The sequence below is a fragment of the Colius striatus genome, chromosome 12 (assembly GCF_028858725.1).
Source record: "Colius striatus isolate bColStr4 chromosome 12, bColStr4.1.hap1, whole genome shotgun sequence".
NCBI lineage: Eukaryota > Metazoa > Chordata > Aves > Coliiformes > Coliidae > Colius > Colius striatus.
In genome coordinates this window covers 1,570,924-1,596,268 of record NC_084770.1, presented here as the reverse complement: position 1 = coordinate 1,596,268, position 25,345 = coordinate 1,570,924, and the positions used below count along the sequence as shown (strand labels likewise).

The window sequence follows — 25,345 nt, the reverse complement described above, 5'->3', positions numbered from 1 at the left end:
GGGAAGGGAAGGAGGATGCAGTAGTCGGACTTTCATTTCTACCTGATGGTGGCTGTGGTAAGAGCAAGAGCAGTGAATTTCTCAGCGCTAGAGTGGGAGCTCTTGCTTACAGCAGGATGTTAGGGATGCTAAGGTGTGTTGGATTTTACTTTTGTATGAATACAGCAGAGCGTGTCCCTGTGTCCCTAGTTCATCATTTGCCCTGTTTTACATCACTTCCTGCGTCAGCATGGCTGGAAAAAGCCTAAACCAGCCGCTCGTACTATGCAAACGTAAACATATTAAGAGCAAGGATTATAAACAGATACTGTCTACAGCTACTAAGCCTCCTGTCTATTAATCTGCAGAAGACTTTCAACTAAACAGTGTCAAATCTTCTAAGTAAACTCAGGTGTTACGATGTCAAAGATGGATGTGTTCTGATGTTCGTTGATGCCTTTTTGTTTCATCATCATCTTCTCTGCCTGCTGCTGCATGTTTGCTTTTTCCTTGCCCTGAGGGCAAGAAGCAAAGGACACGTTGTGAGTAATTGTAATTGTAGTTCTGATGTGACTTTCTTCCTCTGCAAAGGTAGACCTGATGCTGAATTTGTCTTTTGAATGACAGAGTGCAGACTACCATAAACTGTAGAAGCTGTGGGACAGGTCTGTCAGAGTGACAGTAAGAGATGCATACAGACTTTTACTGTCCCCTGAGGGTTTAAATCTATTCTAACCACATCTTTTGCTGTAGTTAGCTCAAGACCGTGCCCAAGTACAGTTAAATCACCCTGGAAGCCTACTGTTGGCACAGCTTGGGTACAAAGTTTGCTGTAGCCGTGGAGTTCCTCAGAAGTTACTTGTTTGTCACAGTCACAATCACTTTGAAGAGATGTTTTCCTTCCTCTGCTCCTGTCATCCGTTTTCCCAAGAAAATGCTGTAAAGTAAAGCTGCATGCTTACAGGACCATAAAACTTCAGTCAACTTGTTTCAGAGCTCACAGGTTGCCCAGCTGCATTAGACTGAAACACATTGGTGCAATACTGTGGGGCAAATGGAACTGCTGGGATGTGCAGGTACTGTGGCTTTGATATGTAGGGTCTGAAGGCAAGTCCTGGTTAGCATCTCTTCAGCTGAAGGCTCATTTTGCTGTGAGGACATGGGGCAGGGGGAGGAGGAGTGGAAAGCTAAGTATTTGGAAAGTAAAGTACCATGTTTTGATGTACCTACTTGTTTTCAGTTGGGAATAATTTTTGAAGATGAGAAAGCATTGAGAGACACATGTTGAACAGTCTCTTAATGGTTATTCTGGGGGAAGAGGAAAACCTCATATGATCAGGTATAGCTGGTAGAATGCTGCTTGATCAGCCATTTTGAGACCTGTTGGACTTGTACCAGCATCCAGCTTCATAGTACGCTGCTTTCAGCCCCTCTTCTGGTCTCAGACTGGCATCGGTGCAGCTACAGAAACCACTGGTCAGCTAAGAGTAAGTATTTTTGAACAGATGGGTGTTAGGAAAGAGATGAAATAAAAGAAGGATGAGGTGTGTGAGGGGAGGCAATAGCAGGAGGCTTGCTGTCTGGCTCACTGTGTTGAGAACTTGGAATCAGCTGCAATGGTACTAGTGTCATCCTCATTGTCACCTGGCGTGGATGAAGTCACAGCACTTGTCTTAAAAAGTGGGCATGAAACAAGGAGCACTGCACCTTAGGTGGACTGTGGCAGTGCAGCTCACTTCTGCCTTTGCACTTGAGCTTTCGTCGCAAGTGTCGCATTACAGAGCTCATGGAGAGGGGCAGTGGATGAACAGGCCATCTTCTCATCTCATTCATCAGCTAAGGTGTGATTTCCAGCCTGCCAGCTTTGGTATGTGGAGATGTCGGTTTGTTTACCAGACAGGATTTCAGCAGCGTCCTTGGGTGGCATCAGGAGGACTTCTTGTTTAGACTAACTCAGTCCAACTTCTGTTTACTTTTATGAGCTATTTCTCTGTCATATTTTAGTTTTTATAACCATTTATCACTGCCCTGAGCTTTTTAAGACAAGTTTGCAATGTATATTCCAGCAGAGTTGCAAACTGAGTGAGCAGCTCTCCAGACTTTCTGTGATATTGGAAGCTCTCTAGCTGCAGTAGCAGAGATGTGCAGGTGAATTTATCCTATGAAAAGCAGGGTAAATGAAGTGGTGCTGAGCTTTCCACTGGTGTGGACAGGCTTTGTTCAGTATCATAGAATCACAGAATGGCAGGGGTTGGAAGGGACCTTTAGACATCATCCAGTCCAACCCCCTGCAGAAGCAGGGTCACCTGGATCAGGTCACACAGGAACATGTCCAGGTGGGTCTTGAAGAGCTCCAAGGAAGGAGCCTCCGCAACCCCTCTGGGCAGCCTGTGCCAGGGCTCCCTCACTCAAACACTGAAATCATTTTTTCTTATATTTAAGTGGAACTATTTGTGTCTGAGCTAGGGAGTTTCCCATTTCAATGCTAGGTAGCAGTCTGTGGTATAGATAACTTTGGTGCTCTGAGAGGTTGTGATTCTCTTTCTGATTAGTAGCTTTGAGGTGTAGGAGCCACCCTGAAGCATACAGGCAAGAAAAAAAACCAGGAGGAAAGGAAGTGCTTCTCCTCCTTTTCGTAAGTTTCCACAGAAGACCGAGCAGACAGCTGCTAGCAACTGATGAAAGCTCCATTTACATCTTCTTGTATGTCCTTTTCATAGGTACAGAAGTGTTATTTGCATTTCTGGAGGGCAAATGTTTTTATGGTTTCTGAGATGAAATTAGGGGAAGTGAAGGAGTTTATGAGCTTGATATGAATATTGAAAGAATTATCACGGTAAGGAGCAATGCATTTCAGTGAAGGGACAATGCAAAAGGAATACGGAACAAAGGAGGGAATTTTCCAGAACGTGTGGCTTAATTCACATTCCGTCTGTGGCATCGGCCACTAAAACATATTCAGCTGTCTGTCAGAGTGGTGTTTTGTGGTGCCTTCTAACAATGTGTCTGAAAAGGATGTTTTAAGAGCTTCACATGTCCGTAAGTTGTAGCAGCTCATGCTTTAGTGCAGGTGAAAACTGGGGACTCTTCACTTCAAAACAGATGTAACTGTTTGCAAAATGAGAAGTTGTGATTGCAACTGCACATCGTGAGCACGGGTTTTAAGGACATGGATTCTCTTGGGTTAACACCATGAACAGACTAGTTGCTTCTGTGAGCACTAAGGAGAAAGGTAGGGTTTTAGGCCATGGTATATGGCTGTAAGAACGTTTCTGTCCCTTAACTCAGTTCCCCATTCTGTTTTGTGTGCTCTTCAGGCTCATCTGTTCCGACAAAATTTGGGCAGGCTCCCAGCGCTGTGTTACCGCTGGCGTACTAAGTTTGCCTCTCTGCTGGAGAATTTGGATGCTGTGTGAATGCAACAGCTGTTACTTCCTTTTTTGAAAAGGAAAAAAAAAAAAGGCAAAACAAAGCACAAAACCACACACTTGTAGCTTTTCTCATTCCTTCTAACTGCAGTTCAGGTTCCAGGAACTAAAGAGCTAACATTAAACTTGTGCATGTTTTGAAAACAAGGATTTACATAGACCACATTGCTGAAAGGTGCATTGCCAGACTGGTAATTGTTCTATCAAATAAGATTAGAGACAAAAAACCATGTGTATTAAAGAGGTTTTTCCCTTTTTTATTTTTGTAAAGAATACTTCAGTTAGATGTTTAGAGCATTTCCCCTTGTAGAAAAACCTGGTACCCAAAAAAACATTGGTATTTTACTCTGGAGGAGTACTGGATTGTACCTGAAGCCTGTAAAATGTCTGTCTCCAGGTGACCTGGTTAGAAAATCCAGTTCACCATCCAAGACACTGCATAACTTCTGCAATTACAAGTGCAATGTGATTCTTGCTGAAATAGTAGATATACCCATGTACTTAAAACAGAAGCGAGGCAGAGAGGTTTTTGTGTTCCCCACTTCCTTGAGAGCTCAAGGTTTACACCAGATAGTGTCACAGCAGTATGGGAAATTTCAGGGCAAAATACCAAGTGGAAAGCACCTTCCCCTTGGAAGATGTTTTTTAAAGGTTTCAAATGCATGAATCACTATTTAAAGGAATTTTTATTAACTCTCAACTTGAACCATTTGTTCCCTGCTTTTCCCCACAAGTGGTCGCCGCTTCTTGTTTCACTACGAATTTATCTAAGTGTCTCTTAGAGAAAGAAGACGCTTCTGTTTGGTTCTCCAGCCCTCTGAGACAATTGCCCAGGGAGAGTTCAGCTGCAGGCAGACAAATAGCTGCGGCAGCAGCAGCGATCCACATCAGCTGCCGTCTCTCGTGTTCCCTTCTTACGTGTTTGACACAAAGCACTCTGGAAAGCAGGGAGCTGCTTGTGCATGCCTCTGGAGACACCATGCAGGGCTCCTGCGGGGTATGGTGCTCACTGCCTGCTCTCCTGGGGCTACACAGGGACAGGACAGCAGTTTTACAGAGGAGGAGGTCCAAAGCTTGCTACCTTCCCTTTGTCCAGGCAGGAGAAAAGTGGCTACAAGATTCTCTCTGCTCGGTTAGGTGATAGATTAGTATTCGATTGCTACCTTTGGGTTCAGGGGAAACCTTTTTGTTTCCTCCCAGGCTCATTGCTAAGTTGACAAGTCTTACATCTGATACCTATTCTGGTGTTGTGGTTTGCTCTTTTTTTTGAGAAAGGAAGCACCATCTCAGTTATATAATGTTTGCACCAAGCACACTGTGGTGGAGCCTTGCAGGTTTGAATACGTTTAGCTGTGTGATATTCTAGCAGGGAGAGGTGATACCACCTATGTGAGGAATTGAGAGACGTGCTTCTTGTATCAAATACATGAAATCACACCCCCAGGGGAGCTGGGGACTGAGGCTGGTGTTGCAAGCTCTGGGATAGTGTCTTGGCCTGTGGGACAGCTGCCTTTGCTGGTTCTTGAAAGACAGAAGTGTGGCTGATAAGGAGGATGTGTTGCCTGCTTTTCAAACCGTTCTCTGCTGAGACAGGTCAGAGCACTCTTTTAGAACATGTAGATCTGAGATTTTATTTGAAATCAGCATTCTGGGAACTCAGTGCCAGCCCCTTCTGTTCCATGCAGCTGAAAGTTAACAAAACGATGTTCCCAGGGCTGTGCTAATCTTCCTTGTTGTTGCTGGTACTGATCAAGGAGTCTTGGCATGGTCAAAGGTATTTGCAGGACATTAAAACAGGGAAAATGGAAAAACAAATTAAAAACTTTGGAGTATCCTTTAAAAGCTACGTTCAATGTATGAGGAAAAGAAAACTTAAAAGCATAGGTTGTTTAATACATAAATATGGAAAATCTGATAACGGTCATTGTTGCACATGAGATAAAAATAAATTCTAAGATACCTTAACTATTAATTAAATGGACCAAGGCCAAAAGCTGCTTTGTGCTTTCGACGGTGTAATCCCATTGGACTACACCAGTTGGAGTAAAAGGATCAGGATTTGGCCCCACATCAACCAGCCACTACCAAATAAGGCTCCTTGCAGAATTCGGTAGCAGAGTTGATGAGAATCCAGACACAGTGGGAGGAAGCCGTCATCCTCTCAGCCTCCTCCACACAAGGGCAGAGGATTCCGTTTTCTTCCTTCAGGTACAACTTTCACTTTCCCGTGTCCCGAAGTTCTCATACCAGTACTTTCTGCTGGCTTTTCCTTGCTGCTTGGCCAAGACCTCCATGACATTTGGCAGTGTGGGAAGGATGGGGTGGTTGTGCTTGCGAGGATGAGATCCGCAGCTGTACTCTGGATGCGCTTTCCCTTACGCGCGCCGTTCTCGTAACGGCACCGGTCACACCTCCCCAGCCTGACACTCCCGTATCAAATGGCCCTGATATGCCGCCATGGTAAGTGCCTGGCTCATGCTGCCTGCTGCTGAAGTGGCTGGGTGGTGGGTTTTGGTCATAGCTTGTGTCTCGGGATGAATAAGGGCATTCCTTGACCTCCAGTGTTAGAGGGTTCTGTGCTACAGTGCTGTGATGAAAAACGAGGTTGTATGGCTGCATTTCAGCAGCAGAGCCACGTGCTTCTGTGTTCACACAGGGGGCTGTGTGGTGCTGGTGTGTAGCTGTGTGACAGGCATGTCTCAGAGCTGAAGATTTCACAGCAGATGACGGGTCTTGAGTGTCCTAAGGAAGGGATTTAGTTGTCTGTGTATAATCTAAGGTGGTAGGAAAAATAGCAGCATGTTCTTCGTGTTTGACCTTAGATGTATAAAGTTTATGTTTAATTAGTACCCTCTAACATTTTATTCCATACCGAAGTTTGCAGGTAGCTTTTAAACTGTTGCTTTTTTTTGGCTTTGGTTATCTCTGTGGATGGATCTGAGCCCTTATCTTTCAGCTTTGCCATAGTTTGCTGAGCTGACTCGAGCTTTGTGCTCAGTTTCCCTCCTGTGATAAATGTGTTTGGGAAGGATGCCTGGAGCCTACGTAAAGCATACCAAGGGCTTAAGCAGTTAGCATGCCAGGAGTTGTCCAGCTACTAACTCATCCCGAATCAGAGTGTACTGCTGTGATTTTCATTCTCTCTTCTAAGTAGCTGACCAGAGTATTCCTCTGTGTTAAGTACTTTGCTTGGAGCTGTCTAAGTGAGCTCATTTTACCAGGGAGCTGTGTGATGATACCCTGGTATGTTGTATTTCCTTTCCCATATGTGTGCAGCCTTTCTGCAGGCTTTCAGATTTGTTTTTCTTTGTTAATTTGTTCACTTCAGGTCTATGAGTGCTCGCTCCTTTAAGAAGAGAATTGTTCCCAATAGCAGCAGCTGAATGTGAGATTGAAAAGAAGCTGGTTCAAAGACCTGCTCATTGTTTACTGGCTGCAGCATTAACTAACAGAGAATGAAGTGTTGGAGCATTTGTTTATCTGTGCCAAGGCAGATTCTAACTCAAGCCATTTCAGTATTTTATTTGATGCACATTGCTGTTTTTCGCTGCTTTTCTGGAGAATAACAGATCCTGCTTGCCTTAGTAGCTGCTGAGAGGCTGTACCAGAGCTGTTGGCTGAGCTTGCCCCTAGTTTCTCACTGGGTATGCTGAGTCCAGCTAATTCAGCAGAGCTGGAGGTTAGAGAAGAGGGAGGGCTGGGAGGATGGTTGTTATGGGAGGTTTTGCAGGCTTTCCCATGTGTTTGTGTCTGTGCTATAACCTGCCATGAGTACTTCCTAGTTCATAAAGCATAGGTTATTAAAACAAAAATGGCATTAAACAATGTACACAGGAGCGTAGACAGTACCCCCTTTCATTACTGGGTCGTTGACTCCTAGCTCTAGATTCTGTTTTGTCATTGGATGCCTGGGACTGACCTCTCATTATCTTTTCTTTTTCTCCCTCTCTTCTGCAGTGCTTTTGTTGCTGTGAGTTCACATCATGCCTTGTCCTTTTGGTAACAGGGGAAGGAATCTAAATGCAATTTTCACTTTTGCAAAAGCCAAGTGCATTTAATGGAGAATTCCCAAAAAGAACTACACAACGTGTAATTTCTTTGTGCTCTCCTGTAGATCAGTATAGCTCTCTGTGTGTCCCATGCTTAGAATTGCTTTACTGATCCAGATTTCCCCCCTTCAAGCTTCCTGGAGTTAATTTCCAGGGTGTGACCACTGTCTGGTGGAAGGATGTTGCTCTCGGATTAGCTTGTTAACCCCTAGCCTTTTGACCTGTCATGTCTTGTTCTGTGGGGTTGGTTAGATTTATTCCTGTAGTTTCTTTGTCATATTTACTGTATTTCATTTGATTTCTAAATAATTATTAGTTCTGTATTTATGACCACAAAGAGCTTTTATGGACCCAGCTCCAAAAACTCTTTTACCCAGAACAAGGTACAGCACTCCAGCTTTGTTCCTGCCCTGGCTAGGAGGGTCTTGTTTTCCAGACTAGGAGATTAGTGATGTCAAGGGCCGTTGCTTCCAAACGGGGCAAGAGGCTTAAGCTTTAGGGAAGGATGAGCTCCTCCTGTGTTTCACATAGTCATCAATACCATGGGCAGGAGAACAAGGGATGCAGTCTGAAACCAGGTGAAATCTAATGTGATTGTTCTTAACTTTTTACTAGAATCATTCTGGTTGTCAGTGTAGAAAGATTTTGATCTGTGTAGGCTGGTGCTCTGATCTAGTGTGGGTTACTGGATACAGACACACCTCAGAGAAGCAAAGTAGTGCAGAAAACACAACCGAGTCTTGCTGCTTTTGTGAATGACTACTGTTAATCATTTGGCTTCTTCTGAGGTGGGATTGTGAAGGGGAAGCAGTGAAGCACAAGGATCTCCCTGTCTTTAGTCCCTAATTTAAGTCCTCCAAGTTCTTTGAAACCATTTCCATTGAGGTCAGTGGCAAAACTTATCTTCTGTCAGTTCAGGATTAGGCCTAAACCCTGCGCTCGCTTTGACGGGGGAAATCTGAGAACATATTTCTCTTCCTAAATGTCAAGTTTTAAGAGGGAATGAGTTGGGGGGAGGGTTGTGTCTTGCTCGCCATGAACTGAGTTTTTTTCTGCAGGAAGTCGCTTTTCTCCAAGGCCAAAGATAAGTAGTGAAATGTTAGAAATTTCCTAGGGCCTGCCTTTCAGCTGCCGGATCGTGTTCTTTGCAGACACTTCAGCGCCTCTGTTTCGTGCAGGATTGCTTTCAAATGGCCATTTGTTCAGTAGCCCTTTTTACACTCTTGTAAGATGACAGAAGGGGATCACTCTAGGAGCCGGTTGCACATCCTTTTAGGCTTGATCTGAGAAGATATGTTGTTTTTTTTGCAGTGTTGTCTGCCCATAGAGTGTTGTACCACAGGACACCACAGGAGAGAAACTCAGCTGACTGGAAAGCAGGCTGGATAGTTCCATCACAAGCAATTTGTGTATTTATCCTTGTTAGGATACACATAATCAAACCTCACGATGTTTCAGGACAGTAGCTTTTGCCTTAGGATCCAGTATATGGCACTAAAAATAGATTTAACTCTTGTTTTCGTTACGGGGGAGGTAATTTCGCTTTTGCCCTGATGAATTACATGCCTCGCAATCTGATCAGAGTAGATCTTAAATTTAAAAAGCTACAGAGAGGCTGGTGAGCAGAAATAACTGTTTAGCTCCCCCTTTATTTCATTAGATGTCGTTTTGCTGTCGGGTCCTTTCCCCACTTAATGTTCTTCAGCTGCATTCCTCTGCAAGCAGCAAGTCCTTTGGCTGTAAAATTAAAATAGACGAGGAGAGAGGCAGCGATGTCTGAATCATTTTATAAAGTCATCTTGATCTTATCTCCAGCCCTTTCCGCCCAAACCCACCAAACTCTTTACTGAGCTGTGTGTCTATAAATAGAACAGCCGCTCTCATGCAGAGATGGGCAGCTCCGAACCAGAGGTTTGTTTTCTCTGAGCAGCTCGTGCATGTGAGAGCTCGCTTCTCACTGGCCTTTCATGTCTGAGTTATGTAGCTGTGAGGTTTTCTATAGATAGAGGCTGGCAAATAACATAAACTGCTACTTCAGGAGGGGCAAGGTGACCTCTGGGACTGTTGCCCTTTGGTTTAAAAAAAAAAAAGCAACCAAAAAAAAGAGGGTTCTGTTTAAAAGAGGAATGGAGGAATGCACGACTTGTGCAGAGGTGAGTGAGCCCTGCCGAGGTGAGGGGAGCCGGAGCCGCCTGATGCGCGGGAGCTGTGGGAAAGCACAGGCGTTGTTTTGCTGGGAGTAACTGTTTTGGTGGGCTGGGCAAGAGTTTGAGTGACCAGAGTGCTGCTGACTGAGCGTGGGGAGTGTGGGGCTTTGGCTGACCCCAGATTAAGCATGTCTGTAAATAAGTGTAGCAACAGATCTTTGAAATCTGCAAGTCTCCTCCCGCAAGTTGCTTGGCTGACTTGGTGTCTTTGGGCTTTGCATCCTGGGAGTCTTCCCCAGGAGTTGAAATTCTGCCCTGATTTCAGTTCAGGGCTTTGCAGAATTCAGTAGATACTTTCTTAGTCTCATTTTTTAATTATATCTGGTTTTGTCCAAGGAATGCAAAAGATCACTCCATGTTTCTGCCTTAATCTGGAAAATCTCGTGCCACTTTCCCATGTTCTTCCCTGTAGAAAGTGAACTGCAGAAATGTGTTTTTTCTTTAGCATGGTGATTTAGATGCTGTTGCTTTACCTTTCTCTTTGATAGTCAGGTGCTGGAGTGCTGGAGGTTAAAGTAACTCGTATATTATACACACACACACACACACACATATATTCTAGTAGAACTTCACAGAGTTGGGCAGTGCTGTTTGTTCCACTTGGCAGGTGGGAGATGGAGACATGCAGAGTGAAAATTGCTTTATTGGGTTCTTGTAAAAAGTCTGTGGCAGAGTAGGAGCCAGAGGGCACCTTTCCTCGTTCCAGATGAGTACCTTCAGATCTGTCCTCACCTTCAGAGTCATTTCACCAAGGGACACTGTTGGGTCAGTCTTTGAACTCCATTTTCTCTTATGCTGAAGCTTCAGATGAAAGTCATGGCAGAGTTTCAGGTTCTTTGTGTAGCATGAGCTCTAAGTTATTTTATCATCTTGTTTCTGGGAATCACTGTAGTGTGTTTAACTTCCGGACCCTGAAGCCGCTTCTAGATGCCTTGTGGCTTCTTACACTGTGTTCCTATTGCTGTGTCCCTGCTGTGGCTTGTGCAACACGGGTGCCAAGATGTCTTCCAGAGTGGTGGGGAGCTAATGTGGAAGACACTCATTTTTTGATATGAGCTTTGTCTTTGCTTATGCATTTTCCCCTCTCTTTGCTCTGCTGACAATACGGTGGAGTTTGGCGATTCCCGATTGAATCAGTGACGCTCAGCTGGTGTTCGCCCGAGCGCTGTGCAGCACCCCCAGAGCTGGGAAAGGCTGAGGTTTGGGGTTCAGAGTTGGCCAGGTCTCAGGCTACAAGGTGTTTCTTTTGGAGGAACTCTCACCTTTTCTCTTTCCCAAGGCGGTGGAAGAAGGTGTATAGTCGTATATATGTCTGGCAGCTGTCTTTCAGATCTGGGGCATGCACGAGGCCACTCTTGCGCAGTTGATCAGTGAGTAGAGGTTATCGCTGTGGTGGTCCAAGCCCTGGGATTTCTCAGGCCAGTTTGAGGATGGCTCAATCTAGCAAGAGAGAAGCATGTATTGTCAGACGGATGTTTCTTCTTGTAGTCAGCATTTTTTTTTCCAATTGCTTTTTGAGGAAACTTTGAGCTTGGCAAGGGCCAGTGTGTGTGGAAAGTATTAAAATCTGCAGCTGTTTCAAAAGAAGTATATATAGCATTCGAAAAGCAAGTTTAGTGCCCTGGAAGGGATTTCTAAAACGAACTAAACCCTGTGGATCAGTAAGAGGATTTATTTTGTGCTCTGTCGTAGCCTGGCAGTGTACATTGAATTTGTGAGTTAATTGATAGTCATAAGTGACCTGACTCTTGTTACAAACCTGAGTTAGACTGAGACCTCTGGTATGTTAAAGCTGTGTTTCCCTGGCATCAAGATACAGAATAACCTGTCTTACAAGATTGTCTGACCATTTGTTTCCTGTGTTTTAACTACATATTTATCACACTGGTCTCATCAGCAAGAAGTGAGTTTCTGAGGGCTATTTTTTGAGGAAAGAAGTAGGTTTCTCATGGTACTGAGGCATGACCATACATAGTTTGCAGTGCCTAGGCAATACTTTCCATCAGTACATTGAGGCTGAACCCTCAGCTCTGACCACTCTGCTTTTTGTCTTTCTGAGGTGCAGGTTTTGAGTTTATTTTCATGTAGCTGCGTTCAAAATCTGTCCTCGGTGAAGGAATCCAGTGTGTTTCACAGAGTGAAGTGCATGTGGATTCAATGCATACCCCTATGTATGCATAGTATGTGAGTGAGCATATGGGACTGTGTATGCTGGTATGTCAATCTAGTTATAAAGCAGTTAAAGAAAGGGAAAAAAAAAAGGCAGTGTGCGTAGATAGTTTTGGCACTGCAGCCCTGGGAAATGGCAGCCAGCCAGAGAGTACTGAGGCAGGGCCAAGACTAGCTGAGGAATACCAAATGCTGAAGTTGGATATAGCTCCTTCTTTGCTCTAGTCCTCACTCTTCACCACTGTGGGCCTGCAGCTCGCCAGCTCTGTGCCAGGTAGATGCTGAGAATGTTGCAAGGCAGAGCTGGAGGTAGGGGCAAATACATGGTGTGTATGTGCATGTATTGAAATGCCAGTTACATGAAGGGCAGGATTACCCACGGCTGAGATCTGACCGCAGCGAGTTTAACTGTTAGCTCCATGAGCCATCGTTACACTTCAGAGTGCTCATTCAGTCAGAAACTGTTGGTGATTTTTGGTGGTGTGCTAGCAGTGGACACAGGATAAAACCACACTGTGGGTCAGGCGTTGGGAGGGTTTGATCTTGTTCCATTCCACTTCTGTCGAAAGAGTTTATGAAGCGCTTCCAGCAGAGGGCACTAAGGTTATTGATCTCAAACCTCTCCTTTTTGATATGGGTGTGTAGTGGACATCGTAAAAGATCCCAAGTAAAATGTATGCTTGAGCTCTTTCCCCTCCTTGTTTTGTAGACTATCATAAAAGAGGGGATGCTGATGAAACAGACCAGCTCCTTCCAGCGCTGGAAGAGACGCTATTTTAAGCTGCGAGGACGAACACTCTACTATGCAAAAACTGCCAAGGTAAGGTCTTGATGTGATACCTGGGAGTCCAAAGGAAGTCGGTGGTGGAGCTGTGGAGGCAGTTGGGTGTCTGTGAGAAGGCAGCCCTCAGTGGAGAGAAGAGCGTGTGCTCTGTAAGCTACTGGAAGATCCCTGTGTTCTGCCTCATACTTGGAAATACTTGTTTTCCAAATGAAGCACCATGTGGACCTGTGGTATTGATTTTTCCACATTTTTTCCTCTTTGGTGAAAGGGGGAAGTAGAAGCTGAAAAAGAAGGGAGAAAATATGAATGAAAAGAGGAAACGGAGGAGATAAGCTTTATCAAATCAGAGCTGCCATGCATCTGGTTTAGTGTGTCGATGGTCAACTAGATAGAAGTTGCTTCCTTTCACAAGAATAAAGCCTACAGTTATTTTCTTTTTAAATGATCTCTTAAGAAAAAGAAAGTGATCATGTTTACTGACTGAAGATAGGCAAGTGTGAGCCCCATTGTATGGAACTAGGCTTCTGAATATTTCATCTTGTTGGTGTCAAGCCTTTTACTTCAGACCACAGAAGGCTGTGATGGAGTGAGCTAGGCAGACGTACAGACATATCCCTTGGAGTCTGCTGCTTAATACACTGGATTCAATAATTAATTGGATTTTTTCTTTCCAGTCCATTATTTTTGATGAGGTGGATCTGACAGATGCCAGTGTGGCAGAATCCAGCACAAAGAATGTCAACAACAGCTTCACGGTAGGATATTCTGCATTATTTCCCATTGTTCTTGCAGCTTTCCCCCACCTCCCTGCTCTTTTGCAGAGTTTAAAAACATCTAAACAATCTTCAGAGCTTTCACAGCTTCTTTCCTTTACCACATCATAACTTACGTGCATGTCTATGGGTTGCTATGTTTAGTGCTAAAACTTTGCATTCAGGGATTTTCTTACCTATAAACTAAGAGGGTTTGATAGAATCCATTTACACAGTGGGACACAAAAATTTGTTCTGTTGAGGGAGTTAGGGGTGATGTTGATGTTTATGCTGGAGGTCTTGCTAAAGGAATTTAGTTTTCCCTTCAGGCCTTAAAATATGTAAACTTCTGTCTCTGCTTTTATTTGTATGTGGCTGTATGTATGTTTATGTATGCACACTATATATAATGGCAAAGCAAAAGGGGAGACAAAAAGAATTTGCACAGGAATACTGTGGAATTGGTTTAGGATACTGTTAGATGTAGAGTGTTTGCTAAATATTTGTAATGTGGAAATGTGAGAGTGTCTCTGCTTTGTGTTCTCCAGGCTTAGTCATGGGGAGAAAAAATGACTGTATTTCTGAGGTGCAAAAATGGTTGTGTTTCTGAGGTGCAGGTGTTCCACCAGCTCCATTGTGGGGGAAATGCCTGGTGTACTCAAAAAAGCCATTAGCAGCAGCCATGCAGGGTGAGTGTCAAGCAGCAGTGTGAGCTTTGGAGCTGGCTAAGAGCAGTAACCTCCGTGCAGCCTCCCGAGGGCTCAAAAGGGAGGAGGGAGGAAGGTGCAGAGAAAGGAGGCAGTGTTGCTCTAAGGCAAGGGACGAGGGGAGCAGTCCAGGTGGAGGGAGGAAGCTGATCCTCTAGGATGGTGACCTGCAGCTGGTGATCAAGACTGAGCAGTGTGCCTTGTGCTGCAGCAGTAGTGCCTCACTGCTTTAAACATCTAGGAGAGGATGTATCTGTTATGGAGCTGTAGCCTTTTGCTTTGCAGTACCTGTGCAAACCAGCTATGACACCCACCCTGTATCCAGATGAAAGCCCAACGCTATCTCAAAGTCTGAGAAAACACTTTCTGCATCCATAATTGGACCAAGTAGAAGACACATCTGGGTCTGATAGTTAATACTGATGTCAGTGTGCGTGCAGAGAGAGGATTCTGCAGTGATTTCAGTAGGGAATGCTTTTTCAGGAATGTCAAGGTACCTGTTAATAAAGCGTTTTCTCTTGGTTTTCTGGTGTGTAAATGAAGACTGATTTTTCAGGTAAGCAAAGGTGCTGTTACTGTTTTACTCATTATTGTAGTTGAGAGAGATGTAATTTCTGTCAGGGACACTGTATTTAAGGGCAGGAGGAAACAGTGTGTTTGCTCTCTCAAATTGCCCTATCTGAGTCCAGCAGTGATGAGTTACTTCTGTGATTATGGTCTCAGGCTCTGCCAGTCCCTGCCTTCCCTAGGGGGTAAAAAGTATACACTTAGCTTGGCACTCAAGTAGCACATATAGTTTGCACTTTCACCAGCTGATCACTATATCATGGGGCTCAGGTAAACTTCAGTAAAAACATCATTTCTGTTTACTCTTTCTGTCGTGGCCTACGGAGGGGTTTGACTGGGGTTTACCATGAGCTGTACAAATACTTGGGAAATCAGAAGGTTGCCTGGTCTCGTTGCTGTTTCATCTGCCACATCACTGCTGTCAGTGCTTTGGATTCCTTGCAGTTTTCACTTGGTTTTCTTTGAGAGCACTCTGTTTGCCCCCTTATGTCCCCAGTTTGATTCCTTTCTAAAATTCAGAGGTTTTTTTCGCTATTGAGTCTTTATCCTGAACCAAAACAACCAATGTTTGGTGTTGTGTGGCACAGATGGTTATTCTAGAGCTTTAGATGTTCTGGTTTTCTTCAGTGGAGACGGGTATTTCTGGATTTACAAAAGAGTGATTTCTTTCTGAGGAAACTCATCCTCTGTCCAGGCTTCTGTACTGCTTCATATCTAGATTCTGCAGGTCAAGTGGTGTGAATGCCACTCCTAAGGTACCAAAAAAGGAGGCAGGATACAAAAACACAGGATGAACCACTTTAAGAAGCAACGTGGACCCAAAGCAAAGAGGTAATAAGAGGTGGCCAGTCAGGGGAGAAACTGGTGAAAGGGCAGTGAGGAGTGCAGGAAGGCAGCAGAGCACAGAGATGACAAAAGCTGTTGGATAAATAATGAGGTTAAAAAACAGAGCTGTTAGTACACATTTTAAGACCTAAATCTGATAGCCAATTGTTTTGCTGTCAGCAGGCAGGAGAACGAGAAAAGTGAGTTAAAGACATGGACATCTTCCTCTAAAGAGTGTTTGATCAAGGTTCCACTGCTGTTGACTTAGTTGATTTGCATACATTTCTTCAGTAAGTGTGTCCTGTTTGCAATGGGGGCTGTTTTCAGGACTGCTACTCCAGAGTTAATGGATATGTGACTATAGAATGGGCTGGGAGCATGTGACTAGGGACATCTTCAAGCTTAAGATGTTGTACAGCTCCGTCCCTTGAGAGGTGTAAGGAAAAGCTTTATGTTTAGCTATTGTAACTTTAGGTCAGGCAGTGTGGCTGCAGAGTTATTTAGCAGGAAACCTCAGGGAACAAATCACACAGCAGCCCCACGCCAGGCTTCTCTCAGAAGGACTGTTTGCTGGTTCTGTCACATTTCTACCATCTCTGTCCTTCTAAATCATCTGTCTACAAGGTAAATTCTTTTGGAATGCCTGGGCTATGACTGGTTCCATGTATGGTCCCTCAGTACCTGACAAATAGCTCTCTCTCCAGTGGCTTTTCCTAGGGCTGCTGTCTTTCACAAGGCCTTAGATAGGATCTGCTGTGGTTTAAATTCAATGATAGCCATGTTGTCCTGGTACTTCAGACCCATTTCTTTCAAAGGGAGTCTATATTCTTGCCATCAGTATGTGCCTAGATTTGTGCTCCTTAAGAGACAGAGGTTGGCGTCACTGGATGGGTGAAGTGAAAGCCTGACGCTGACTCCTGAGCAAAGCTTTCCCAACTGTACCCTCAAAATGTCCTGTGATTCTTGAAAAGCAGATGATTTGGGATCACACAGAGTACATTGGGTCTTCCCAGTGAGACTTCAGCTGTTCCCATGAGCAGTTTTTTCTTGGGCAGTGCAATTTCACAGTGACTTGGTTTGTTGATGTGCCTGCTCAATGCACCAGCCTGCAGCCGCTTTAGGAGCATTAAAACAAAATATATGATGAAGATAAGTTCCATGCTTCAAACCTGGAGTCTTTTTTTCTCTACACTATGCCAGCAAGCCTGGGTTTTGAAAGTACTTCTCTCTGCTTTACCTGTCTCATGGACTTGAGCCATCCAGTATGCTCATTCTGCCCTATTGGGGAGCACCAGTTGCTCTGTTGTTTGCTGCTCAGGCCAACTCTTTGCCACCACAGCTAACTGCTCAAGAGTCACTGAAAGGACTGGAGGTCATGTCCTTAGGCCCATTTTTGTAACTGATTATGTGGTGAAAAAAGTCATACTCGTTAGCTCGGCGTGTTGGCTGAGGATGTGCTGTGTTGTAGAAGGTGGCAGCTGAACTAAGCGTGCTGCTTCCATGCAGTCAGCACAGCTGATGGAGCGAGTCCTTACCAGTTCCTTGATCCTTTCCTGCCTTGTGCAGGATTTGTATAAAGCTAAAGGAGGAAAAAAAATCTTAAATGGATATTCTTTAATGCTTAAAAAAAACACCTCATCAACAGGAGAGGGCCTAGGAAGGACATCAGGTCTTTCCAGGTGCATGTCCTCACGTGGCATTTTTGTAAAGGGTTTCTGGTTGCTGTGAGTAAATGGTGGTGTGATGGTGTGGCCTCTCACCCTCAGTCACTTCCCATCCTGGCTTATTCACAGCTTTGAGATCCCATAGGAGAAAAACATCTCTCTGGGAAGAAAGATGTGTGCAGTTTGATTTCTTCTTTCTGATGCTTTAGTGGAAGTGAAGCCTGGCCAGAGCACCACTGCTGAGCGCTGGGAGCTGTGCTGTTTATTCCTCCCCTGTAGTTAAAGGCTCTTCGCTGGAAGAGGTGGAGCTTGAACTCCTGAGCTCCTGTAAACCCTTTTCTGTTGGGAAGTACCTCTCAGCTCAGCCACAGACAGGAAACAGCATATTATTACAGTCAGTGCCTGCCTCTCCACTTCACTGCCGTCAGAAGGAAACTTATCCCAGCTCCTCCTTAAGCAGACAGCTAATCAGCTTGTGGCCAGTGGAACATAGCTCAGAAAGACTAACCACAGAGGAGACTAATCTTGTTAATGGCATGTCAAACAATCTGTGTAGGTTTTTTTCTGAGGGAGTAGGCTACTCTGGACACTAGTTTAGAGGAAGATTGAGCGTGAAAGGTAAGAGCAGGAGTGTGAGTTTTCTGGACTGAGCACTGAGAAATGTGGCACCGGTGCCAGCACAGCAGATCATCAGGAGCTCAGGTGCACTGGAATAAGTTTGCTACAGGCTCTTGCTGTTCAGATGCTCTCTTCTGTGTGGATTTATGCAGATGAGTTATCCAGAGTTGGGGTGAAAGGGAAATGTGCCTGGGGTGCTGTTGGAAATGCTGCACCCATCAGTTAAGAAATAGTGTTTATTAACTGGTGATTCATCATGACCAATGTCACAGGAGAGAGGAAGTATAGAGATTAGAATAGTACCTCTGTTTCAGAGCACATGCATGACTGGAGGCAACAATGGTTGTGGTAGGCTGAGGAGCTTGTTGGGAGTTACTGGTGCTCCTGAGTGAGAGCATGCTATCATCTTTGAGAAGCAGGATGAACGTCCTTCTGCAGCTGTACGGAAGCCTGAGGTGTGCTACGCTTTTTATTGTTATTGCAGCCTTGTTGCTTAGTACTGGATTTATTCAGCAGGGAAGGTGCTGGTTTCTGTCTTGTGAATATGTGACTGATCTCCCTCAAAATGTGTGATTTGCTGTATCGCCACAGGGCTCGTTGATGCTGTGGAGAAGTAGCATGAATCTTCATTTTGGAGTTATTAACCTTTCCTAAAAACACAGGGCAAAGACAAAAGTGCTGAGGGTGCTTTCTGATGGGGAGAGCGTGGTGTTGATGACTGCAAATTAAGTTCACAATGAAGTGAAAGTGCCTGTGCCTCTTCTGTGAGTTTTGTGTCAAATTAATTATTTGTATCAGTGCTTTCAAGTGAAAATGTATCCTTTTTAGCAGAAAAAGCAGTGAAATCTTATCTGAAGAGTTTGGTTTTGAAATAGTGACTGGGGCTGCTCATGAAGCTACATGTCAGGCAGAAAGTCTGCTGCTTGTGTCTAGTGCAGGAGCTGTGTGCTTGTGTGGCACTATTAAAACAAGAGGAACCCAGATCAGAGGTTGTTTGTGCTGGGTCAAAATACAAGCTTCAAGAGAGGCCATGTGACTATTTTTATGAGGAAAGAATATAAGAACTTTTGTTGCAAGCTGTTTGCAGGAAAGTCAGACTTGGACTTCGAGCTTGGGCTGATAGAGACCGGGGAAATCTGTGTGGTTTGATACTTGCACAGGTTCTCCAATCTGCCCTCAGCCTTTTGAAAAAGACAGACTTGAATAAATGCTGCAGGGAACCACTGGGCTTCCTAGCAAGGGAAGGGATCTTCCTCCCCTGCTTCCTCAGCGTGGGGATGAGTGACTAGAGGGAAAGCAGCAGCTCTCAGAAGTGGATAAAAAGACTTTACTAATCTGGGGACATAAATTACGCAGGGGAGTCACCAAGTGTCCTGGTTGCTCACCTTCCTCCTTGTACACAGGCACAGGTTGCCTTGTTGGGGTTTGGTGAAAGGAAAAACTGGAAGAGAAGGACTCATGAAAGAGCTGATTCTTCCCTCCTCCTTATTTAACTCTCTCCTCTAAATTAGACAAAAGTAGAGTGCACATAAGTCGGGCTTTGCCGGGGGTTGTTGTCTCTTCCACACCCATGTGTGTACACGTTGAGGAACTGTACACTCTCTGCTAGTGCTCTTACTCTATTTATATTGGCACTTGTCAGAATTTCCTTTATAAGCAAGTGAAAATATGAGCCATGAGTTGCCATGTGCAGTCACTGCTGTTTTTCCCCACCTCCCTGAGTGCAGTTGGGTCCCGTTTCCTGTCAGAGCTGCTGCAGTTTCAAAACACTTTGCTATTTTAGTAGTTTGTAATCCAGACTTCAGGGCAAGTTTTTTTTTTCTGCTTGAGAAAAGGCCCTTTGGTAAACAGACCATTCTGAGTCACCCTTAGTCAGTGAAAATAGTGATTTAAAATCCTTTCATGTCAAGGATTTTTAGGACTCTTAATCCTGCAGGATCTGGTCATTAGTCTGCTTGCACAAACCAGAGGAAAACCTGGAGAAAACCCTTTGAATAGAGGATAAACATGAAAGAAGAGTTAGAGAATCTGGAAGAAGTTGCTGTGGGTGGAGAGATCTGGCAGTTGCTACTGTATGTTACAGAATGACCCCAAAATATGCTGGGACTTTTTAAGAAAGATGAAGCTGCTGCAAGAGAAAGAGGTCAGACTGAGCTTTATGTGTTGTATTGTGAGGCAGGAGAGCTGGAAAGTGAAGGTGGTTGTTTGTGACGAGCTTTTGTTTGCCTAGGGGGAGGTTTACTGCTTTGAAATTTGTGTTTGTTATTGCCCTTAGCACCTGGACACTGGGAGCTTTTGTTCGATAATCTCTTTGTGCTGTGTTGGTGTGTTATCTACCTTCCTGCTAAGGCTGCAGATTCCAACATCTTCTTCCCCTTCCAGGTGAGGACACAAAGGCAGAACAACTTGTGGTAAACAGGAGGTCGTTTAAGAGCATAATGATTTCAGTTTTACATGGGAGCTGTTCTAGAAGAAGAAAGACTTCTTTTTATGCACATATTTGCTCTGATCATTTTGACAGGCAGGGAGAGGCTTGCTATTTGCAGAAATGAGGTCTCCCAACTTGTGGTTCTTGTTAGGGTTTCACTGTTGCTGTGCATGAAGCAGGAGTTCTTTTTGCCTGCTGTCCCAGTGTGGAAAGCCACTGGGTTCATCAAGCTGTTCAAAGCTATTGATTTCCTTTTGTGCTATCTACCAGCTTCTTTTCAACTCAACAGAGGTTAGGGGGCTATGAGGAGCTGTTACCAACAATAATCTGTCAGTAACAGGTCATTTTCCTGTTAGTGACAAGGTGTTCTATTGCTCAGTCCTGTGAGCTGCAAGCCTTGCTGAGCATAAGCCCCCTGAGGCAGCAGCTCTGGGGAATATTGACCTGTCCCTCTGTTCTTCACGGGTTTGCTTCTGTTTGAGCGAGTTAGGAAGGTGCCTCACAATTATCCTTTACCTTCCCAGATGTGCTGCCCTTTCTGAACAGGCTTGTTCTCTTTGGGAACTCTTTTTCTCCTGGCAGGATTGTGTCCTTTGGCAAACAAAGAAGGGATGTGTGTGTGCATCAGCTGCACGAAGTGGAGGATGGGTGGATAATGCAGCGGTGCTAAGATGCTCTGGCACTTGGCATAGCAGCCCTCTGGGTTCCCCTTTGGAGCTGCTTCATTCTTGTGGATCTTGGGTGATTAATATGCACAAATTACCAGGACTGTCTGCATTTCTTACCTGGTAACAGCGACAAAGACCTCCTTAGGAACTGTAGGTTTCGACATCTGTTAAGTGGTTGCAGAAGTCCTGAAATCCTCTCTTTGCTCCTCTCATCAATTGCCAAGACCAGGAATGTGACTTGTTTAGGAACAGTTTCCAGAAGCACGTAGGAATGTGACCCTGGTATGAGAGATGATAATTTTCCCAGGGAATGATCTGTCTGGGCTGCTTTCCCTCTGCAGCATTGGGAAGGAGAGAGCACAGGCGAAGGGTCAGCAGGAGCTGCACTTGGTCTGTGGGCACAGCATCATGGCCATCAGTGCCAAGGACGGTCCTCAGAGAAAATGCAGGTGTGTAACCCACTGGCAGATGAGGTACATACTGCAGGGTGAATGAACCTAATAATGCAAAAATGGTTCTACAGAGACCGCACCACATCCTGTACCTGCTCTCCTATGGAAATGAGCTGTCCTGGATTTGACAGATGGAAAATTAAGGTAAAACAACCATGTGGAAGTTGAGGATGAAATACCTGGTGGAGCACAAGCAGAGATTTGGGCATTTAGGGCTTTGAGGAAGATCTTGTTATTGCTATTAGAAAAAAAAGAAGGCAGAATTTGGCACAACTATAAGAATATCAATGACTTCTTTTTTGGTGGAAATGAGAGTTTCCATAGGTGGAAGATTTTAGCAGGAAATGAAGATGTTGCACTGTAAATATAAGACTGGTGCATTCCTCCAGTGTCATATGAAAAGCTTTTTTCCTTCCCCTTCGGAGTGGCATCCAGGTTTTGAGGAAAGAGAATAGGTGCAATTCTACAGAGCTCTTCCTGACCTCTGCAGTGAGTTAACAGGACTGAACTTGTTGGCAAAACTGCTGAAAGCAGAATTGCAAATTGGAAGAAGTATGCTGCCTGTGGAGGGAGGCAAGCCTCGGTCCCTCATGACTCTAAGCATGGATACTTGTATTAGTTCTCTCTTCCAAACTATAGAGACCTACCAGAATCACAGTGATTCACTGTCCAGGGCTTTGCTGGCCTAGGGCTCAATCCAGGTTGTTTCAGAAGCTGACATCAATGAGAGAGGCTTTTAAGATTTTAAGTCTAAAGAAATGATTTGAATCTGAAACTCACACTTTCATTTTCCTATCTTCTCCCCTTTTCACAGTCTTCTTTGTAACCAGGTGTATTTGCTGAGGGAGCAGCATTGCTTCATCCACACTTAGTCCACTGTACCCTCTCCGAGTTCAACAATGGTGTTTGAAACACACGGGGACTTTGCTGGTTTGTGAACCTTGGTGGTGGGCACAGGCAAGGTGTTTGAACGTGTGCCAGTGTTCATTTTGCTGCCACTGTAGCTGGAACGGGAGATGTAGCGGATAAAGTGGCTGGGTCCCCATTAACACCCCATCCAATCTGCCTTCCTGAGTTTTTGGGGTCGTAGGGTACAAGAGCTTAGTTCAGTGTCCAAAGCAGAGCTAGGAAGCCGTTAGCTGCAGGTGGTGGACATCAGGTTCCCTGCCCTTGCCTCGTGTGACTCGAGATGAAGCTTTGCCTGTGCCAGCACCGCTCTCGCAGCTATTTGACTTTTTTCTAGTTGCAGTTCCTAGGTCTTTTGAGCTCCAGGAATTCCTGTTGTCTCTGTACCCAAGTCACCAGCTGTTTGGAATAACCCAGGATCTCGTTGGGGGATTTATGGTAGCACCTTTGAAAATGAGGCTGCGTTTGAGCAGGATGTGAGTAAAAGGAAGCAGTCAGAGTGAGCAGGTGTTCTCATACTCTGCTTTTGGCCACTCTGAGAAATGTCTCACATCAGAAAAGCTATATTTAGTAAAGTTGTATGCCACCCCTGCCCTGTTCTCCCCCACAGCATTTCTTCAGCCAGCTCTATGATTGGGCCACTGTGATCTTAACTTGTTTTGCCATCTTTTGTGGTCACTGAGCTCACCAGATCTGCTCTGATAAGAAACAGACCCAACGTGTGTTTGGCCAGACTGTCACTATTTTGCTGAGAAGTTTCTGGGCAGCTGGAAAGTGCTGCAAGAGGAAGTGAGCAGAGATGATAACTTTGTCTTTAATGGCAACGAGACCAGAGAATGAAGTTTATGCTCTGTTGACTGGAGGAAGGTTGCTCAGTACAGCAAAACACCGAGGGGTGAAGTATAGCAGATTTCTATTTAAAATTTGGTCTAATATTAGGAGTCTTTTTTGGACTGCCTTTCTGATCCAGTTATTCCCAGCTGTTCATTGGGGAAGGAACATCCAGGGACAGCCAGGCCATTTTTAGAATGTGGAATGAGAATTTTTCTTTGGTTGGTGCTGTTGTTTGCCAGCTGGCCTGGTTTGAAATGTCACTGAACCGCTGTGAGTTTTGGCCAGGGGAGTGGGGGTCAGTATGAGGGATGGGGGTTAACAGCTGGTAAGAGGGTATGTGTTCAGAGGACACGAAGCTAAATTTTGGAGTGGTGTCAGGGCAGTATCAGTATTTGCACAAGACAGCCAATGAAGGCATGGCTTTTTTCAGATTGAGATTTTATTTTAGATGTAGAGTGAGCAAGCTGGAAAATCCAGAGTTCCTCTAATAGGCTTGAGATGGTTTATCTGCATAGAGGGCACATAGCTCTGCCATGAGGTAACTTGGTGGGTAGTTGATTGTCACCATAATTCCCACAAAAAAAGAGATACTCCTGGGGTTTCCCATGCAGTGAGGAGTTTGTAAATTAACTGGTATCCTGATTTGAAATATCTGCACGTGTTCCTGCCATTCCCTTAGGGCTCTCCAGGATTGATTAGAGGCATTGGCAGCTTTTTTTCCCCCATGATGGTTGTTGAGCTTGTTTGCTGGTCAGCATTAGGGCTCCGTAAAGTTACCATGTAGTGAGTATCTGGGCATCCAGTTCCTCCTAAGGAGTGAAATCTAAAGAACCACACTCGAAAGACTGATGATGGCACTGAGGATCAAAGAAGCGTGTGAGTTGTTAATATTCCCTTTTTAGGAAGAACAAGCACTTTTAATTTACGTAATTGCTCCTATCTAGATAAAATCCTGAGCTGTGTCAGGACTGGAACACTGAGTTGTGCCAGTCCCCAAACAGGCCAAAAATGTATGAGATTATAAATAAGTCTTAAGACTTTTTATTGTGGGGTTTTTTTTAAGCTCCTAAGAAGGCAGCCCCCATCCTAACTGCAGAGCAATCAGATGGCTGTTTTTGTGCTCTCCATTTAGATGAGAACAAGAGGTCACTGGATGACATTACTGCTTTGTAAATTTAGAACAAATAAAAGGAAATGCTGCTTCACCTAGTGCGTGGTCATCCTGTGGAATACACTGTTCCAGGATGTTGGTCAAAAGCTGTGGCCGGAACCTGAAAAATAACTGGACCGTGCTCATTTGGAGCCAGGCTTGCCAACAGGGAGAACCAAGCCTGGTGTTCAGAGCCTCGGCTCGTCGCAGCTGGAGCTGAGAGCAAACGTCCCGCACTCCCTGGCTGGGAAAGGACAGCTTTGCAGGGGGAAGATCGCTGTGGCTTCTTTTGGACGTGACAAGAATGATCCTTTTTTGTTGTGGTGTGAGGAGTTAGATTGATCATCGATCTCGTCCAGAGAGCGCAGTGTATGTAGTAGCCTTTCTCCCGCCGTGACTGTCCTTCAATGGGTGGATGTCTGGGGTTGAAATTACTGGCTCAAGTAGGAGGCAAACTTGGTAGGAGGAGTGTTCTTTCTGTGACTGAGGGCATGTTTCTGTTAATCTCAGTTCTGCCCTTGTTCAGGACCAGTGTAGTGGCAGCCTGCACAGACAGGAGACTGCAGGGAAGGCAGGAGTGCCTTAAGGTGCTCGGTGTTGGCTGGGGTGTGGATGAGGCTGTGTGAAAGGGGAGAACTGTTGAAGCACTCTGCAAAGGAAGCATCCCTGTTAACATGTTTCTGGATTCCTCATTGTCCTCCTTAAAATGTCTAACTGGATGTTAAGCAGAAAGCCAGCTTTGCATGGTCTCTTCATTTCCCTGAGGAACTGTTACGGTAGTTACATTAAAATCTTGTCTTCCCAGTGAAGGCTCAAGTGTCCCAATTTGTCCTTCTTAGGACAGGAGTGAGGTTGGAGATTGTGTTCTTTCATTTCCCGTCTCTGATGATACCACTAAGTCCCAATGGAAATGATGCTTCAGGACTGACTAATGGGGAATATTCTTCATACATTTGTCTTGCACAAAGTTAGATTTTATTTGCAGCTTTGTAGTTACCCAATAGACACTTTATTTCAATTCTGTGACTCTTTGCCTGGATGATTCAAGTGTGAAAATCTTTCTTTGTCCTCTTGTCTGCTAAACCTCACCTCTGCTCTTTGAACAGAGGATTGTCCAACACTGAATGTGGGGATTTTCCAACTGAAGTGATTCTATGA

The 25,345-nt window shown here is 44.8% G+C and overlaps 1 protein-coding gene across 7 annotated transcripts in view; it reads left to right on the top strand.

Moving 5' to 3' along the window:
* DGKD (diacylglycerol kinase delta) overlaps nt 1–25,345 on the top strand; it is a 70,999-nt gene that overhangs the window by 12,531 nt on the left and 33,123 nt on the right. For 2 of the 7 annotated variants that reach the window (XM_062005688.1, XM_062005697.1), the window contains exons 2-3: nt 12,542–12,652; nt 13,291–13,371. In XM_062005688.1, coding sequence (XP_061861672.1) covers nt 12,560–12,652; nt 13,291–13,371 — 174 coding nt within the window. In that variant the 5' untranslated portion in view covers nt 12,542–12,559. Of the gene's footprint in view, nt 1–12,541; nt 12,653–13,290; nt 13,372–17,714; nt 17,750–19,676; nt 19,893–21,216; nt 21,295–21,319; nt 21,442–24,478; nt 24,557–25,345 lie in introns of those variants that run through there. The other 5 variants (XM_062005693.1, XM_062005691.1, XM_062005692.1 and 2 more) reach the window with 5 other exon arrangements.